The sequence below is a fragment of the Mytilus trossulus genome, chromosome 12, assembly GCF_036588685.1.
Source record: "Mytilus trossulus isolate FHL-02 chromosome 12, PNRI_Mtr1.1.1.hap1, whole genome shotgun sequence".
In the NCBI taxonomy this organism is placed as follows: domain Eukaryota; kingdom Metazoa; phylum Mollusca; class Bivalvia; order Mytilida; family Mytilidae; genus Mytilus; species Mytilus trossulus.
Genome location: NC_086384.1, coordinates 30,084,153 through 30,104,519, shown reverse-complemented (window position 1 = coordinate 30,104,519; position 20,367 = coordinate 30,084,153). Strand labels below are relative to the sequence as shown.

Here is a 20,367-nt window from a genome sequence, read left to right as displayed (position 1 = left end):
TTCTCGCTACATTGAAGAGCCATTGATGGCGTTCGGCTGTTGTCTTCTCTATGGTCGGTTGTTGTCGCTTTAACGCATTCCCCATTTTTTTTCTCAATTATAACAAAAACGTTACGTTTTAAATTAAAATTAAACTCGATCATCTACTGAACAATTTATGTGAAATTTTAGGTTTGGAATGATAGTCGATTAACATGGGATAAATCATCATACGGAGATATTGATTACATATATGTTCCAGAGGACAAAATTTGGCACCCTGAATTGATTGTGCAGAATTCGTACGTAATTACAATTTATTTCATTGTACTTATTGGCAGTAATAAAAAAAAAAGTCAGGGTATTGTATCGTACATAATTGTTCTCATATAAAAATCAGTTTGTATATATTTGCAGAATTTTAATGAAAAGTAAATATTGACTAGCCATGCTAACTAGTATACCCGTGAGTAAATATATCCAATGTATTTTGTATATTTGGGTCGTTTGGATCATCTACTAGTATTAGTTCATTCCAAATTAACGATTTAAAAATAACAAGTTTCTTTCGTTTCCTTTTTTTTTTTTTTTTTTTTTTTTAACAACAAATAAATATTCTTTATTCATCAAATTGCTTGTTACAAATTTACTTCATTGTCCAAGCTTCAATAAAGTATCCCTGTGAAATACTTTCTGAGTATCCAGGAAAATACACAGAATATAATAAAATATAAGCATTTTTTTTTCCATCAATTATATCAATCTTTTTAATTTTATAAAAAATACATTTTTAGATAATGTTTTGTTCTCATTCATAAACCTTCGTAGTTCCTTTATAAACATAGCATACACATCTAAAAATTTCAGTTTTTGCTCTGACACATACATTTTTGTAGTACGACTTGTAGATACAAAAACCTTAAATTGTCAAGAAATAATTTAAACCGTTATATCCTTGATCTGATATTTTGTATCCAAATACTGTTTGATTTGCCAATATCTTGTTTTGAAAATTCATTTTTGCTAGAAGATAATGTACTTTCTCCCAAAAATCTTTCAAAAATGAACATGTAATAAAGAAATGCAAATAATTTTCTTTTTTTTTGTTTTACAAAAGTTGCATTTATCGTTCTCAGATATTTTCCACTTTCGTTTTCTTATGAAACAAATATCTAACAAAGTACTATTTTACTTTAATCATAGAATTGTGCAATTACGGAAAAATCTTGGTGCCGACCAAACTATTAGAATAAAATATAATGGAGAACTACGATGGGAACCACCCGCTGTTTTGTCCACGTCATGTGACATGGATGTCACGTACTTCCCATATGACAGTCAAATATGTGACATAGAAATAGCTAGCTGGGGATTCTCTGTTGATATTGTCAACTTAGAATTTTTCAAAACTCATATAAATTTAGAAGACTTTAGACCGGATGAGGAATGGGAAATTATAACAACCTCCCAGCAAACATCTAATTTAACTGAGGATGAACTGGTGTTTTCGGAACTCTTGTTTCGAATGGAGTTTAAAAGATATTATGGTCATTACCTCATGAGTGTAATATTTCCGACTATTCTTACTGCCATACTAACATTTGTTACATTTTTTCTGCCGCTTGAATCTGGAGACAAAATCGGATATATACTTACAGTGTTACTTGCTTTGGCGGTTTTATTGACGTTGTTTTCAGACAGTATGCCTACGACATCAAAACATACTTCAGTTCTAGGTAAAGTTACATTTATTGGAAAAATATACATAAACAGTAGCTGTTTTGTCTACATTATCAACCAGATTCAACAAATGATATACATGTCATTCTGTTGCCTTTTTAAGTGACAAGGATTTTTGTTTCTAATGGAGTCGACTCAATTCTGTATTAAAACACGTTTCACTATGGTTTAATCTTGAACATGATTATTTTAAGGTTAAATTTGTATTTAGACTGTTCGGTAGATATTTTTATTTCCTGTTCACATCAACATCATATTCAAATGTCCGTAAATGTACTGAATAGAACTTAATTGATTTCAAACAAATATTCTAACCAGATCGGATTTAACAGAGCGAATGAGTCCCACAATCGACTGAAAGACTGAATATGACCGAATGATTTAATTCTTGATAATTCTTTTCAAATGATGGTAAGATCAAAATGATCATTTATCAAAAGATGAAATCACAAAAATACTGAACTTAGAGGAAAATCTAATCGAAAGATCCATAATCACATGACAAAATCAAATAACAAAATACATAAAAAACGACTTAAATTCCTTTATTATTGCATTTCTATTGGTAAGTATTGTGAAAGTGTCAGCAAATAAATTGCATATAATTAATTATTTCTCACTTGCCTTTCGAACGATGCAATTTCTGTTTTTATCAATAGATATTAGTATTACTTTTTTGCTTTTGAACTAATAGAAATTTTATTTTCAGTGGTATTTCTTACTGTAACATTGGGCATGGCCTGTCTTGTGATTGTCTTTACGATATTTATCATAAGACTTTTCCATCAACCAGAACACGATAAGGCTCCAAAGTGGATGCATTCTTTGGCGAGGAAATTCTTAAAGTTAAAATGCAAAGCAGGTAGAATTAATCATCTTGATCATATTGGTCAAAGTCAGAATGTTGAAAATGACCAACCGAAAGACGGCAGAGTCTGCTTGGAGAGTAGACAGAAATTTATACCTTACACCAACAAGGAGCTAGCAGAATTCTTTGATTATTTCCTGTTTGGTGTTTTCACAGTTTTATATATTTTGGTTCTTTTGTGTTTCCCAATAGTTCTGAGCACTTCAACATGATACACTCAAGGAATTGAATATGAAATTATATGTATGTTTCGATGATATCATTATGTAATAAGTTTAGTAAAAGAAGTACTTTTTTTACATGTATAATGCAAGCCGATATGTGTCACTTATTCATCGAATAACATAGCACAAATGATTTTCATTGATTCGTTTTTCATAGAATTAATAATTAGTTTTCAGGGCATGAAATGCATTCATTTCGTTTTACCTACTTATTTCCGTTCTGACTACTGAAAATTCAGAAGTTAATGCGATTTTATTTTTATTGCGATAAATGCGACAGAGTCGTTAACGCAATGATTTAAACTCGCAGTTTGAAATATTTTATATGAATTAATCAGAATTTTTCTCGAAATCGTAAAAACTAAAATCGCATTTGAGTCTAAAATGACAAAATCGCAATAATAAATGCACGCAATAATTTCTTACGTTACAGTATTTGTCTAATTGGTGCATTAATTTAACGCAGCCGGTTTGAATTCACAAATAACATGCCACTTGAAACCCTGCATCACTCAGTGTGTTTAAAAAGTAGAATGACACCAATAGGATTACGAGGAAACCTGTTTTATAGGTAGCTACACCTTTCTGTTGCCAAGCTTAGCGAAAGGTCGAGCGACATAATTAGATAAACACTCTTTATTAGATTAACTCTCTAAGGAACGATCGTTTGTATTGGTCAACTCAAACTTTCGACCTAACACCTGCGAAAATGGAACACACGTACTATAACGTTGAATGGCCTGGTTAATATTCATGTAGCTGTTCAAGGTCGTTTAAATCATCCATCGTCGGATTCGCATACATGATTTCAATCACAATTCTAGCTTTTATAAATGTGCATGTGAAATTCATTGGTTTTATAATTTTCTTCAATTGGTAGTAAAGTTTAAACTTTAAAATCTGAATAGTTTTCACATCTAAATATTCAATTAAATGTCTCCTCTAGATCGAGGGATAACATCAAAAGTTCAATGTAGGATAAAAAAAACTCAATTCACATATTTTTTTCATTGACTCCCCCAAGTTGCTTATCCTGCCTTTTCTTTTACTCAATGTAGTCGATGAATAAACTTTGTACTTGAAAAATGAAACCGTACTTTACTTCAAACACTTTCCATATTCTTTGCCAAGTTTAAGGTATTCGACATAGGATAGTGATTTTTTTCTGATTCCGTTAACTTGAAGAAGAAAAAATCCAGAAATTGTATGTAAATTTATAACATGTTACCAACCATGCTTTGTTAAGAAAAAACGGAGATTGCCCATCATGGCACATGAGATGATTAAATGTAGTTTATAAACTCCAACGATATACTTCATGAGGTTTTGCTATTTTCGGTTGAAAACAAAGTCTAGTAGCATATCATTCCATTATATTGACATCATTGGTGAACAAATCAAGCATACATATGTGCTAGTTCACTCTGTGTAGTATTTCTATTTGTATCAATATGATTTTTATTATTCGTTCTTGTGTTGAACTGTTACACCTCTGTCCCAGGTAAGGGGAGGGTTTGGATCTTTATGTATTAAATTTATATGTAAAATATAAAATGACAAATAAATACGATAGACAGTGACTTCCACCTGAATTATATATTCTTGACTTGAAATAGGCACATATTTGTTTTTTCGTTCATTTTTTGTTCATAAATTAGGCCGTTATTTTTTTCGTTTGATGTTATACCTTGACTTGCAAAATCGTTTACCAATATTTTTAAGAGACAGCAACTCGTCAAAAGAGCGAATGACAGCCCAAGGCTACCAATGGGTCTTCAACATTGAAAATCACACATCCGAATGCGGGTTTCGGCTGGCCACAAAACCATTATAACTATATATTATTGTTCAGAGAAAATTGGCAACAAATTAAACTTCGAAACTTATTAATGAACCAAAATAAAATTAAAAATAAACAAGACTAACTAAGGCAAGAGGTTTCTGATTTGGTACAGGCGGGCAAATGCAGCGGGGTTATACATGGTAAGTGAGATGCCAACCCTCTAGCTTTACTTTTAAACAATTTGGAAATAAAAAACACACTGCAATACTCATAGTCAAACTAGTTTGATATTACCTGTAACATGTAACAACTTTTGACGTAATTACTTAAACTTGGTAATTGAAAAATGATATATTAAGAATTTTGCACGAATAGAGGAATTTTACTTCTCATGATGTAAACTTGATGACTTAATTCATCTGTAATTCAACTGAATATTTTGAGAATTTTTCATTTTTGTTTGTTTGTTGCTAATATGGAAAAGTACTTATATAGGTTACATGTATATGTAACAGAAAGCAAACAAACAAGCTTTAAATACGTATCGAAACAAATACGGATTGATTTTAAACAATGATGTAAAAAAGGGAAAATTTGTTAAAACAGTTGCTCTTACAGGGCCAAATATTTATGGAGTATCAACATAATATATAAAAACAAAATAGTTCCCTACATTATACGTCGTATAGGTAAAAGGTACATGTACTGTTGAATGTGTTTATGTAAACGGTAGTAACAACATGTGTTTTTTTGTGATTTTAAAATGTATGTTCTATTATGAAGGTACTGTTGTTATTGTGCTATACAGTATTTTACTTTTGGGAAATTAGCATAAGGTAATCCTTTCTCAAAAAGTAAAAGTGTATTCTTAAGAATAATTACAATATAGCTTTTTTTTTAATTCAAAATAAATGAAAAAATGTAAATATTGTAACTAAGATATTAAGAGTTACAAAACTATAAGGGGAAGTCCATAATTACAGGAGTTTTGATTCTTCGGGTGTATCACCAGCCTTGCAGCCAGCACTTCTGTGTTGATTTCATTTATCATTTATATGTTCATAAATATAAATTAACTGAAAATTACAGTTAACAAAACTAAATATTTAGCTGTGTTTGGCAAAACTTGTTTGAATTGTTGGTCCTCAATGCTCTTCAACTTCGTACTTCATTTTGCCTTTTTTTTACATTTTTTGTTCGAGCGTCACTGATGAGTCTTTAGTAGAAGAAACAATTGTCTGGCGTAAAAATAAAATTTCAATCCTGGAATCTATGATGAATTTATTTACAAAATCAAATTATCAACAAACGGACCTAGTGAAAAAGTCCTTGTGATATTCTTAAATATGTTTTATTGTGATTGGTAAAGTTACAAATACCTTCATTCAAAACCTATAATCTAAAAAGCGACAAATATTTTGAATTCAACAATGAAGACATTCACCGGAATTAATTCATTACACGTTGCGTGTAATTTGAATTTCAAGATTTCAGTATTTTTATTTTTGTTTTACTTCATAAATAGTTTAAATGATTACTTTTCCTGATAAATCGGTATGCACTTCAACCATTCTAAACTAATTTATTTCTAGTGTCAAGAGTAAATAAAATAAATGTCGTTTTTAAAAAAATTCCGAGTTCTTTCAGTTTATCTCCTGTAGTCATATCAAATTCCAAAACGGATTTTCGACAACAATAAACAATACACTAAAACCTATTAAGGTTAACCATTTATTTATGGCTTTTTTTAATTAAATTGTAAAAAAGTATAATATGCTCGTTCCTTCAAAGCAAGTTAAAACGAGTTCTTTAAATAATTTCGTATCCAATTTCTTAAATCTCTCTAAAAAAAAAAGCATTAATTAAAAGCAAATAAAGCATGAAGTGAAAATGTTTAAAAAGTCAACATCTATTGGCCCTGAAAATTTAAGAACATGCAATTAGATAACCTATTGATGAGTTGCTGTCCCTTAAATGTAATTTAAGGAAATTTGCATTTCTTGACTTAACTTTAATAATTCTATAGATAGAAATAAATTGTATTCAGTAAAAGAAGATTACAATCAGGTCCACTGACCTTTCAAAGAGTTATTGTCAATTAAAGTAATTTTCACAATTTTTTAAATCTTTTACAAAAATCTTTTCATCTAAAACAATTGGACAAAAAGAAATTAAACTAAGCCACAATTTGCATTAGGGTGCATTGATTGAACAATACGTCTGCTGACCCTGTCAAACAAACAACATAGTCACAACAGCTGAAAATAAATAAAACAAACGGGTAGTATAGTAGTCTGTGAAAATTGAGGGAGAACAAAAAATTAAATGATAAATGTGAATAATTGTCACGATCCAGATGTATTTTATAGAGTTATTCACGCATTTATTCAGTCGAGCTTGTATATAGATAACGATTGTGAAATTGTCGTCATGATCAGAGAATTGCACTTGCAGTCTTTGCGCAGGACGCCTATTGTTCACGGTTTATTTTATACATAGTTTTAACATACGCTTTTATGTATATATATACGTTTGGCCTAAGTTTGGTTCACCTGTGTTTAAACGCACACTGATTAGGCTTGGCCTATTTACACACCTGTTGACTATTTTTAAATAGTGGTCAATCGAGTTCTTCGGACAAGTTTGGCTATTTTAAACAGTGGTGAGATGATTTCTTTGGACACGTTGTCATTTCATTTCTGCTTGGGATTTTCGTGTGGAAGGATGCCACACTTGTTAGAGCATTTCATATTTGTTAGCTAAATTTAACCTACAATGGTTCTACTGTATATAGTGCATCAATTCCGAGGTAAGTGCTTTATTCTTACATATATTTATATATACTTTTCTGTATGTTACTTTGTTGATCAAATTTCCGAAACTGTCAGACTTCTGCAGATAATTTTCCATTATGTAAATTGTATAATTTAGAATATTTTGTAAACGGATTTAAAGATATGAAAACAATGTTTTATATTCAGATATTTGCGGTTTTACTAGTGAACAAGAACAAGATTGTTAATTACGGGTACATATTGAATGTACGTGATATTTATGTGTACAAGGTTCCAAATTTCCTTATGTACGTGAAACTATCATGCAAAGTTATGATATTTATTACAGTATGACACATTTTGCTACATATAAAATGTATGTGCGTATTTATCTATGTAAATTAATAGAATATATATGTTCATTTTATGAACGTGAGATTATAGAGTTCATGTTTATGTTGCATGAACGTGCAAGTAAAAAGCATATCTAAATTGATAATCGTACTAAAGAGTTTGTACAATTATATTATTACCAGGTTCCAGCCTGCACCAGAGTAATACAATGCTGCGGTGTTAAGGAGTGGTCATACAGATTGAACGCAATCATACATGATAATTCATCAAACAACATATCTACATATTATAGTGGAACTGTCGTGCACGATACCATAACCGTCATAACGATACCATAACCATCATAACGATATAAAGGGAAGTAATCTGGATATACAATACAAACTACTGAAGCTGTTGGGCTAATTATTTGGACTTTAATATTTATAATAATTTGATGTATTTTTCTTAATTGTTTTTTTTTTGTTTGTTTATTAAATAATTTATTTATTCTAATCGTTGATTCTTTAGTCAATATTGTATAATAGCACTGAAAGACTTATCCATCCGTCCGTCCGTGACAATAATGATAAGGCATATGTTTCTATTGTTTAGCTCCGAAGGGTTGATTTGATTTTTTTCAGGGATATAGGAAAATTTCTATAGGGGTACAAGTAAATCGCGATTGATATGTTCCCTTGTTTATCATTATTCAGTGTTCCTTTTTCCATTAACCTTTATTGAATCTTTTCTTTCAGCATACTTATATTAGTCGAATGCCTCCCAGATCAGGTGGGTTTACAGGTTCGGGGAAACCACAGCCCAGGTATTTTTTAAAGGGGGTAACCGTGTTCTAGAATATCGTTGAATATCAAGCATTACATGCATTTAGTTACAATAAAATAATTCTTTTAGCATGCTAAAAATGCCATTTGTGTTTACTAACTTGAATATTATTATAGAAGGAGATAAAGAGTAAACAGCAAGCATGTCAAGCAAAGAAAGATCTACAAAATAAGTTAACAAGACCAAAATCGTCAACTAATATCGTCATGTGTATGCTCCAGCGACAAAATGGTTGGGGACATATTAATTTGCCCCTGTCCGAACTTCCATCCGTTCGGCTGTTCGTCCTTCCGTGAAAATAAACGTACATAATTCTTTCGGCTATCTTCTCGTTCAGTTTTGGTGCTCCAGCTTTAACATTTTGTATGATGTTTACACACAATGGAGGTATGCATGACCATAGAATTTGATGTTTTTCAAATATTCTATAAAAAGACAGGTACATTATCCATATTAGCTACATAAGGGGAAAATGGTTTGTCCTTTCTAACTCTTTCAACAGTTCTCAAGCTATAATTATTATATAATGTAGAGTGTAAAAGTATGGCTAAGGATTTGAAGTGTGTCTTCAACGACATAGCCATTTGAAGTTCTACTTTTACATCACTGTTTGATAAGGCCATAATAAAAATACCCGTGTTTCCGCTTACCCTACCTACCCCCATTTTAGTGCCTATCAGAAGACTTTTTTTTTGCCATTTTTGAACAAGCACTGTTAAGGTCAGACATATTTCCTAGTAGTAACAAACTAAAACAAATTGTAAAATAAAATTATATTGTCCATCTACCCTATGTTTTCCTAGCACGTTAGCAGAAACACATAACTTGTATTGTTATTATGGCCCATTATTATGCGTTGATGCAGGGGTATTATTTATATTTTTTTTTTTAAACTTATACGTACATAACCTTTTTTTAAACTACTGGGCAAAATTATTCTAATGGTATTTTTTTGTCATTTTAACCTTAATGACTATGATTTCAAAAACCACAGTTAATGCAGGTGAGTAAACACAGGCTCTATAGAACTAATAGAGCTCTAGTTCATGAAAGTATGACGATATGATGGAAATGTTAAAGGGTATTCACATTATGATGGCTTCTAATGATTATATGTGAGACACGCTTAAAAGAGGGACGAAAGATATAAGATAGACAGTCAAACTCATATATTAAAAATAACTGACAACGCAATGGCTAAAATAAAAAGACAAACAGACAACTAATAGTACAGAAGACACAACATAGAAAACTAAAGACTAAGCAACACGAACCTCATCTTACCTCATCTGACACGAACTTAAGTGTTTACTCTTAGTATGTTATTGAATATGTCCATTAGTAACTTAAAGAGTTTTTTTTTTATTTAATCTATCATTTCTATCATATTTCACTTGGTGTTTTTTTCTTTCAAATTTATTTTAATATGGTACTTATGATGGATCTAGAGCTACAGTCGTCATAAATATCTCAATGATATGGGTCACTGAAGTGAATTGTCGATGATAATGTAACTAGAAATAAAATTGAGAATGGAAATGGGGAATGTATCAAAGAGACAACAACCCGACCATAGAAAAAACAACAGCAGAATGTCACCAACAGGTCTTCAATGGAACGAGAAATTATCGCACCCGGAGGCGTCCTTCAGCTGGCCCCTAAACAAATATATACTAGTTCAGTGATAATGAAACGCAATACTAATTTCCAAATTGTACACAATAAACTAGGATTAAAATAATATTAGACTAACAAGGACCAGAGACTCCTGACTTGGGATAGGCGCAAAAATGCGGTGTATTAATACCGGCAAATGATTTTATTTCTAAACAATTGTCATTCGTGTTTAAAATAATATAAATGTCTCCAGTTATCTAGTGTTTAATAATTTGGAATCTAAATAGTTCTTGGAAGTCATTACAACTAACATGTGAAAATATACTGACTGGCTATCAAATCTGTATTTCTATATAGTCAGCAACATGCTTAGTTAGCTACAGGTACATATAGGAGCTTTGAAGATGAAATATTGTTGGTACTCAAGACAAACATATCGCTTATATATCGAGATATAAATACAAAAAAAATACAAAAGTACAAAGTAAAATTTAAAACGGGCAGTCCTTTGACAAAGGGCTAAGTTTCAAAGACATCAAACGAATTGTTTGCAAGACTACTGTTAAATTCATGACTTGGTATATCATCATTCCGGTATGTAGAACATGGTAGCTTGATAATAAAAAAAAAAAGAAGATGTGGTAAGATTGCTAATGAAACAACTGTCCAAAGAGACCAAAATGGTTTAATAGCTTACTTAGCCTCTCACTTGTATGACAGTCGCATAGAATTCCATCACAATAACAAAAATAATGTTCATCTGTCCGTATGCATGTCCATTTGTTAGTCCGGCTATCTCCTAGTTCAGTTTTCGAGCGACAGCTTTAATATTGTATGCATGGCCACAGCATTTGGATGTTTTTTTCAAATATTCTAAAAATAACAGGTAGTTGGCCTTGTTTCGTACTAGTTGCATAAAGGGACACATGTTGCTTACATTTATGTATATTGAGAAAATTAATACAAAGTAAAATTTAAAAAGGAAAAATGGCAAAATCTAAATCACGAAGACATCCAACGAATTGATAACAGTGTCATATTCCGGACTTGGTAAAAGAACCAGTGGTTATAAGCTGAATTCTGGTTTTATAGTTAACTGAACCTCTCATTTGCATGGTAGTTGCATAGAATTCTATCACATTAACAACAATTTATGAACAAAACAAATATACTTAATAGGTAAATATTTCATAAATTATAATCTCTATCGCCGTACAACGAAATTTAAAACTATTTCAACAAACAAAAAAGCCTAAATGGCATATAGACACTTTGAAGATGAAAATTAAAAAACAGAAGATGCGGTATAATTGCCAATGATGCAACTATCTACAATAGACTAAATGACACAGTAGATAAAATTGACAGCCATTAGTAAAAATATAGCCATATCACAATAAAACTTAATAAATGGGGTCCTGTTCAATTTATAATTTTGATAGCCACCTTGGGACTTCTGGTTCATATTAGGCCTTCGTTTTGAAGTGTCTATTTAAGTACACTCTCAGTGCCTCATGACCGGCATTCCATTCCAATTTTTTTTTTGATTGACAACAAGGTCAGTCTGTCTACTTCCGGGGAGATAAAGGCTAGAATTTATGCAATTTAGGCAGCATCCATTTGATTTTCGGGGGGGGGGGGCTATGTTTTTTTTTGGAAAAACAAGTTTGTTTCCAGTTTTTGCAGAAAAAAATAACTTGCTTTTGATTCTGAGAAAAAAAAATGTTTGTTTTACCCTCAGCTGCCACTATATGTAATGCTAATATTGAAAGAAAAAAAATTGTTTTCGACTTGTCGCGAAAAAAATAGATTGTGTTTTTCGCCGCAGGCGAAAAAAAAAATTTGTCCAGAAAAAAAACCATAGCCCCTCCCAGAAAATCAAATGGTTGCTGCCTTACTCTATGTTCTGTCGTCAGATTACATTTAAATCAATCAAACAAACTGCAAAGCCTACACTTTCAAATAAATCTACATTCAGTTATAGAACTAGTGTAATAATAACACTACACAATTTTAAACAAAAGTTATATATTTTTTTTAAGAACTACATTCGTGAGTACTGGACTGGTTGCTGTAACTGGGATCCTATTCCATATATTGTATCAATGTTTAACTTCTCGTCCTGAACATATATATTTATAAAAGAAGATGTGGTATTAGTGCCTATGAAACGACTGTCTATGAGAAATCACATGGCACAGATATTAACAAGTATAGATCCCTGTACGACCTTCAACAGTTCTAAAAGGCCCCGAAATAACACATGTGACCCAATTCAAATGAGAGAACTTACGACCTAGTTCATGTACAAAACAATTAACAGAAAACAAATATGTTAAACAAACAACAACCACTAAAGAACAGTTTCATGAATTGTGACAGACATACACAAATACCTTCCCCTAATACTAGGACAGTGGTTCAACAGAACAATGCAAGAACAGTACTTAAAGGCTTATGACTTAGGACTTGCAGATATAGAATGTGGAGGGTTAGACATAAAAGCCCCCTTTCCCCCTCCCCCTCCCCTAACCTGGATTTATTGTAAAGAAGTCATGAACAGTGGTATTTTCGTAATGTTGTAATAATATTGTGGACATTCATTTTCTTCTGTTTTCGATCATTTTTAATCTCTTGACGAATTTATAACAGTGTTATTGTCGACAAAATGTTCGTCCGATCCATCAAAACGAGCATAATGATCGAATCAGATACAACGAAACTTAACATCTCTAGATATCCTTATAAATACAAATATTTATTACAGTTACGGACATCAGTTTATACAGTTACCCATTCATTTTGGACAGTTCGGCTGACCCTTTAACTCGAACTCCTTTGTTTTTCGGGTAAATCAGGGTCACCCTGCGCTGTGCATATTAAATGATGTATACCGACTTGCTTGATTAATAACTATATAAGTACACGTAAAAACCGGTAATTTTTTTTACTGGATATCCGATTTTTTGAAAGTTTCCCATATGTTTCATTTGTTTGCCTCCATTATTCTGCAACACATAATGTTATAGCGAAACAAACGGTTATTAAAACATATAAAACCGTGAACACAATAAACAGAAAATTATCAAAGAATAAAGCTAACTCAATGTTGGTGTATGTTGGTTTGATGTTGTCCAAACTGACTTCTTTACAGCTTCGATGGCCGCTTCCTTGCAGTTTGTTATTTTCTGTGAGCTCAGTTTGATCAATTTGATTTTTATCTACGCCGCTGTTTTGTGGTTTTCTGAATCTCCGCACTAAAGAATGCATCCAGTCCGGAGCAATGTAGTTCTCTGGTTCGTGATAGAGTCTTATTATTAAAATCGTCACGATAATCACAAACGAGGCCAATCCTACTGTCACTGTTAGAAAAACAACTGAAAAAAAATAGAAAAATGAAAAAATATATATTTTGAATAATGATGAGGCACAATAAAAATCAAAAATGATGAAGCAAAATACCAAAATTATTTGTTTAAAAAAATCCCAAATCACTTAACAGAAAAAATAACTATTTGAGTAGTAATTCAGTTCTACGGAGCTGTTGAAAGAAATATGAGAACCAATTAATATGCTTGAATATAAAAAAAGGAGATAGTACTAACATTTCTGTGTTTGTTTTGATATAGATTACTACCAATAGTATGCATAACAATATCTATACAAATTAGTCTTCTGTCTTGTATATAATACAGTAAATTCTTGTCATTACTGGATAAATCTGAATAATGATTTAAAACATCTTTCCGAAATTCTGGTAAAGTCATCCAAATTCTGATATATATATATATATAGTAATTAAAAAGAGTGAAATTGTAATCTGTAAATTTACCTAGAACTGATGTATGTTTTGATGTTGTAGGCATGCTGTCTGTAAACATTGTCAATAAAACAGCCAGAGCAAGTAACACTGTCAGAATATACCCGACTTTCTCTCCAGATTCTACGGGTAATATAAAAGTTACAGATGTTAATACAGCTGTTAGTATAACCGGAATTATAACGCTCATGATGTAATAATTAGGCAGTCTCTCAAACACTATTCGGAAAAACAGTTCCGAATAGACCAGATCTTCTTCCGTAAGTTCAGATGCATGCTGGGAGGTTGATACAATATTCCATTCTCCATTGATATTGTAGTCTTCCAAATCTAAATTCGTTTTCAAGAATGTAAGGTTGACGGCATCTGTGTGGAAACCCCAGCTAGCTAATTCTATGTCACATATTTGACTGTCAAATGGGAAGATCGTGACATCCATGTCACATGACGTAGACAAAATGGCGGGCAGCTCCCATCGTATTTTTCCGTCGTTTCGTATACGAACTGTTGTACCATCGCCAAGACTACTCAAGTCATCAATACTACAATGAAATTGTAAACCAATATTGTTTGTCAATAAAAACTTGTACACAAATCAGAAGATATGGTAAGATTACCGATGAGAAAACTATCCACTTAAAAGTTCAAATAAAGTAGATGTTAGCAATCATAGACAACCTTACAGCCTTTAACAATGAGATATATGCATGCAGTATAGTCGGTTAGAAAATGGTCCTTATTAAAAAATATGAAACAGTTAAATTGAGAAACTTAAAAGCCTTATTTTTAACAAAACTATTTAAGAAAAAAACAGTATGACAGACATGGACAAACGAAACAATAGAACTACAGGGTCCTGCCTTTGGACAGGCACGTAAAAAAGTTTGTCGAAGAATGAGTAACAAGATGAATTTAAGATACAATGTGCACGAATTTGGTAGCTACATTTTTTTTACAGTATTTTTTATTTGTATAGTAAAACTACGTACGAATTCTGCACAATCAGTTTAGGGTGCCAAACTGAGTCTTCGGATACATATATATTTTCAATATTTCCATGGGAAGATTTGTTCCAGGCCAATCGGCTATCATTCCAAACCTAAAAAAACGAATGTTCTAGAATAGCACAGTACATGTAGATGGTGAGCTTCATAAATGTTGTTATTTTGAATTTAACATTATATACATCATTAATCCAGGGAAACAACATATAGAAGCATTGTACATTTACATGAAACCATACAACTGCTTAAATGTATATTTAACATACATGTAGTTATATACACATTCTCCTGTAGTTAATTTTGCGTGGAAGTACTATCCCGGTATGTGTCTGCCTGTTCAAAGTCAGGAGCTTGTAGTTTAGTGTTGGTTACATTTGTTTTTTTCGTAAATTGTTTTCAATATATTTATTTATATTATGGTGTTAGTGAGCTCAATTGGGGTTTTTTCATTTTTGTCCTGTCGGGGCATTTGACAGCCGACTCTTCGGTGTGGGATTTTCTCATTGTTGAAGGTCATACGGTTGCCTTTACTTGCTTTGATCCACTTCACTTTGGAGGATGTATGTCACATTGGCAATAATACCACAGCTTCTTATCTGTATATCAGCTTCAAAGTATGTATTCTGTACAAGTAGATAGACTTTATTATCTTACCTCCTATACATTTCTAGGCATATGATTGGTTAAAAGCGACCTCGTGGAGACCGTGTATATTCAATATTAGGTTAGTAGGGAGGCGGGGCTTATTTCAATACACGGTTAGTTGTGGATTTACGACTTGGGCACTGTTTGATTATTCATAACTATCAAAATTCGGTTTTTGTGATATCAAGGTTGTTGATAATAAAGATTTATCGTTAACATTAGTGGTTTAGTGCAGACCAATTGAAGAAGTTTCTTAAAATCGAACACTTGAACACTTTAATACAGAAATAAGAAGATGTGTTATGATAGCAAATACGACAACTTTAGTCTAAATTCAACAAATGAAGATAGTCGGTGAGATAAATTCGTTACAAAGTGTGCTAGTGACCTAATTTGATATATACAGGGTAAGTAAATTCCATATGAATTTACTGACCCTGTATATATCATATTAGGTCACTTACACACTTGACTATGTAACTAGTAGTAACTGACCACAGGTCTTATAATAGAACCATCATGCAAAATATATTTTAAAGAAAATACCATCCCTCAATTCGCTAGAAGAAATATTTGGAACTTAAGATGGTACCTAATACCTTGACTAAAATTAATATAGCTCGTTTAGTTTTCTTAAAAACTTGACCAAACATTTACCTTTAAAAGGTAACCTTTGACAAAAAACATAAAAAAAAAAAAAAAACCGAACATCACACTATATTGGGAAAAAATCATTAAATACATAGCAGTTTGACAAATACTAATTTTGATAACTGAGAAACTTAATAAATGTTTACCATCACAATATGATTACATGTAAAAAGTTCAGATGATTTTACAGAGTTATCTCCCTTTATTGTTAGGTACCACCTTAAACATATTTACATACCACTGTAAACCAACCGGATGTAGACAATGTCTGTGACTTCATATCCTAAAATGAATTCGATCTGTCGAATTATAGTTTTACAGGCAACAGTTACTGTTGATAACAAGTTCAATGGCATTAGAGATCAACCATTTAATTTCAATTAGGGGGTTATGGGTTTTTTTCTTAGTCAGAAATGTTTTTTTCGCGAAAAGCACGAACAAATTTATTCAGTTTTTCCACGCCATCACTTAGAATATTTATTTTGGTCATCAGCCTTACCAGAATAATTTTTTTCAGCACATTGGGTAACAGAATATATATTTTTGTAAATAACCCATAACCACATTCCCCCTCCCTGGAAGTTGAATGTATCTTCCTTAATTTAGAATATGCACAGCAAGATAAAAATAAAAATAAAATAAAAACAAACTATCAAAATAATGAGAAGTTAATGCCTGGGCTCGTTCGCACGTCTCTTATTTTACCTTGTTAGCTTTCTATTTTTGAGCATAAATATTAAGTCTTTTGTAGAGCGGCTGGCGTAAAAACTGCATAATTTATGTGATGAGTGCTTTTATCAATTTCGAAATAATGAAACAAAGAATCGAAAAGTGATTTGATTTTCAGATGTTTTTTTTTGCTTTGGGTGTTCTTTGTCTTTATTTGACATGTTCTGCTTTGTTGTTTTATTGTGTAATTTTCAGCCGAGTTAAAACAAAAAGAAGAGACAACTTACCAATGAATTAACAGTCAGCTCAGCATGTTGTATTCTACACTAGCAACCACTTATCAATGAATTGACAGTCAGCATGATGTATTCTACACTCGCAGTCACTTACCAATGAGTAACCCGTCAGCATGTTGTATTCTTCACTAACAGTCACTTACCAATGTATTGACAGCCAGTATGTTCTATTCTACACTAACAGTCACTTACTAATGAGTTAACAGTCAGTATGTTGTATTCTACACTAACAGTCACTTACCAATGATTTGACAGTCATCATGTTGTGTTCTACACCAACAGTAAATTACCAATAAAGAAACAGTCAGCGTGTTGTATACTACACTAACAGTCACTTACCAATGAGTTAACCGCCAACTTGTTGTATTTTACACTTACAGTCACTTACCAATGATTTGACAGTCATCATGTTGTGTTCTACACCAACAGTAAATTACCAATAAAGAAACAGTCAGCATATTGTATTCTACACTAACAGTCACTTACCAATGATTTGACAGTCATCATGTTGTGTTCTACACCAACAGTAAATTATCAATAAAGAAACAGTCAGCGTGTTGTATTCTACACTAACAGTCACTTACCAATGATTTGACAGTCATCATGTTGTGTTCTACACCAACAGTAAATTACCAATAAAGAAACAGTCAGCGTGTTGTATTCTACACTAACAGTCACTTACCAATGAGTTAACCGCCAACTTGTTGAATTTTACACTTACAGTCACTTACCAATGAATTAACAGTCAGCATGTTGTGTTCTACACCAACAGTAAATTACCAATAAAGAAACAGTCAGCGTGTTGTATTCTACACTAACAGTCACTTACCAATGAGTTAACCGCCAACTTGTTGAATTTTACACTTACAGTCACTTACCAATGAATTAACAGTCAGCATGTTATATTCTACACTAACAATAACAGGGTAGTCTGGTAGTACCAATGTTTTGTAAACAGACTGATCGAATAACTGATTGTGAAGATAAGTTGCATCACTCACATTGTATGATGTGGAATATTTAAATAAATCTGAAAAAAAAAGAAAAAAAAACTATATTTGTTAACTCTGAAGAAATTATGAAACAAGTACATGTACTTACTAAATGCATAATTAATTTTAGTTACTTGTGTATAATTTGGAGTTAAGTATGACGCCTTTATCAATTAACAAGTATACATATTTGTTTAGAGCCAGCTGAAGGGCGCCTCCGGGTGCGGAGTTTCTCGCTAATTAGATATAGGAAGATGTGGTGTGAGTGCCAATGAGACAACTCTCCATCCAAATAACAATTTAAAAAGTAAACCATTATAGGTTAAAGTACGGCCTTCAACACGGAGCCTTGGCTCACACCGAACAACAAGCTATAAAGGGCCCCAAAATTACTAGTGTAAAACCAATCAAACGGGAAAACCAACGGTCTAATCTATATAAAGCCTACATTGAAAACCCATTGGTGTCCTTTGTCTGTCTTCTGGTCTTTGGTCGGGTTGTTGTCGCTTTGACACATTCCTATTTTCCATTCTCAATTTTATAATTTGATACGAGTATGTATGTAATGTGTATTTAAGAATAAGGGAATGTCTGTACCAAGTCTGGAAAGTGAAAGTTATTTGAATTCGTTGATGTGTTTGAACTTTTGATTTGATAAGGGAATTCTTTTTGATTTTTTTTTTTTTTTTTTCATTTCACTTTTTTATAGATTCTTAATATGTGGAATTAAAGATATCAAACGGACATATGGTTACGAAAGATTGTCAGATTAAATTATGATCGTGCATGATTCAAACCTATATTTCTATGATCTATAAAATAGCATCATCGTGTACTTACAAATTCCATATTATAATTAAGAACGGACTTGCGGACTCGCGGGTGTAAATCATTATTTTTTTAAATATATGATTTCGCTATGTTTTCTATAAATACACTTTATGCTATACTAAATTATAGGTCCACGATAAGTTAAATATTAAGTTCTTTCAAGTTAAATGCAAGAAAAGCCTTTTTTCACCAAAGGCAGATAATTTAGAGCTTTTTCAATGATATAAAACATTGGAAAAGTCATCTGGGGCCAAAACGGTTTTTTTTGGGGTTTTTTTTTGTACCGTTTCATAAAGTAACAACTAATAGTGAAATAAAAAAAAATTGTAATGAAAATAAAATGTTTAAAATTTTGCTGATTTTTTTGTACCATCGAGACCCTTAAAATTAATATTGTCTGTCTTACCTAAGAAACAAAGGAAAATAAAAATTCCTCTTTCAGTGAAAAATCCTTTAAACGTCATTTTCAGCAGTGTAATGATCTGTATCTTAACAAGGGACATATTTCAATGTATAATTCTACATTCCGAAGGGTCAACTAGAAAATGTACAAACCACACATATATATCAAGACAGTTGTTTATCATATGCATTTAGCAAGTGTCAACATTTAAATTTTTCATCAGATACACGGAAAAAGATATCAATCAAAAGGACAAGTATCTGAATATATTTGACACATTTTTGGCATGTTTTGACCACGCTGGACAATAAAAGGTTGTAAAACTTGTTACTACTGTACATTACATTGATTATTTATTAATATCTTATGAGGAATATGACAGGTTTAACATATACGTACATGTATATCTTTTCACTTATAAAATATTCATGCAGTTCAGTTTCTCCAACTATGAGTTGTATCATTCTTTTGATAGATACATGTATATATATATATATATTCGACCTGTTAGTCAAATGCGTTTTGTTTAAATATACTTTTTCACTTTTTTGGTCTTTTGGAAAATGTTGTTTGTGCTGTTTTTAGACCCTTCTACAACGAAATTTGTTTGACAAGCACACGTATAAAAATTGCGGTTTTTATCCAACGCAATCATAGGTTTGAACGTAGTTTTCAATTTAGACTCGTTTATATATATATATATAGATACAAGTACATGTACATGTAGATATATAAACGCATTTTGTACATGTAGATATACGTTTACCATGTGTATTGCCATCTGCAAATTATACCTATCATGAGGAATTGTACTGCACTCATTCTTTTTGGACAGTCAAAATGCGTTGACCGTACATGTCTATGTCAAATACAGTCACTGACCTGATACTAC

At 31.8% G+C, this 20,367-nt stretch overlaps 2 protein-coding genes across 2 annotated transcripts in view; one reads left to right on the top strand and one right to left on the bottom strand.

The window, feature by feature from the left end:
• Positions 1-3,032, top strand: part of LOC134693776 (neuronal acetylcholine receptor subunit alpha-6-like) — a 31,663-nt gene extending 28,631 nt beyond the window's left edge. Inside the window, exons 4-6 of the mRNA XM_063554686.1 lie at positions 172-281; positions 1,183-1,715; positions 2,429-3,032. Of these exons, the coding sequence (XP_063410756.1) occupies positions 172-281; positions 1,183-1,715; positions 2,429-2,799 (1,014 nt within the window). The 3' untranslated portion in view covers positions 2,800-3,032. The remainder of the gene's footprint in view (positions 1-171; positions 282-1,182; positions 1,716-2,428) is intronic.
• Positions 3,033-13,027: 9,995 nt separating this feature from the next.
• LOC134693135 (neuronal acetylcholine receptor subunit alpha-3-like) lies at positions 13,028-19,651 on the bottom strand. Its single transcript, XM_063553842.1, has 6 exons — positions 19,479-19,651; positions 18,128-18,279; positions 16,523-16,567; positions 14,974-15,083; positions 13,997-14,526; positions 13,028-13,541 (listed from the first exon to the last, which is right to left on the bottom strand). Exons 1-6 carry the CDS (start codon positions 19,573-19,575, stop codon positions 13,168-13,170), a joined length of 1,308 nt encoding a protein of 435 aa, XP_063409912.1. The 5' UTR covers positions 19,576-19,651; the 3' UTR covers positions 13,028-13,167.
• Between the last annotated feature and the right edge of the window lie 716 nt (positions 19,652-20,367).

What these genes read in the sequence shown, in the direction of transcription:
- LOC134693135 (XM_063553842.1), bottom strand. Translation starts at nt 19,575, where the DNA reads ATGTCCCTTGTTAAGATACAGATCATTACACTGCTGAAAATGACGTTT. An exon ending in TATTTTCCTTTGTTTCTTAG is followed by an intron (nt 18,280 to 19,478) that starts GTAAGACAGACA and finishes TTTTTTTTTCAG; the next exon opens with ATTTATTTAAATATTCCACA. An exon ending in TGCTGACTGTTAATTCATTG is followed by an intron (nt 16,568 to 18,127) that starts GTAAGTGACTGT and finishes AATTCATTTTAG; the next exon opens with GATATGAAGTCACAGACATT.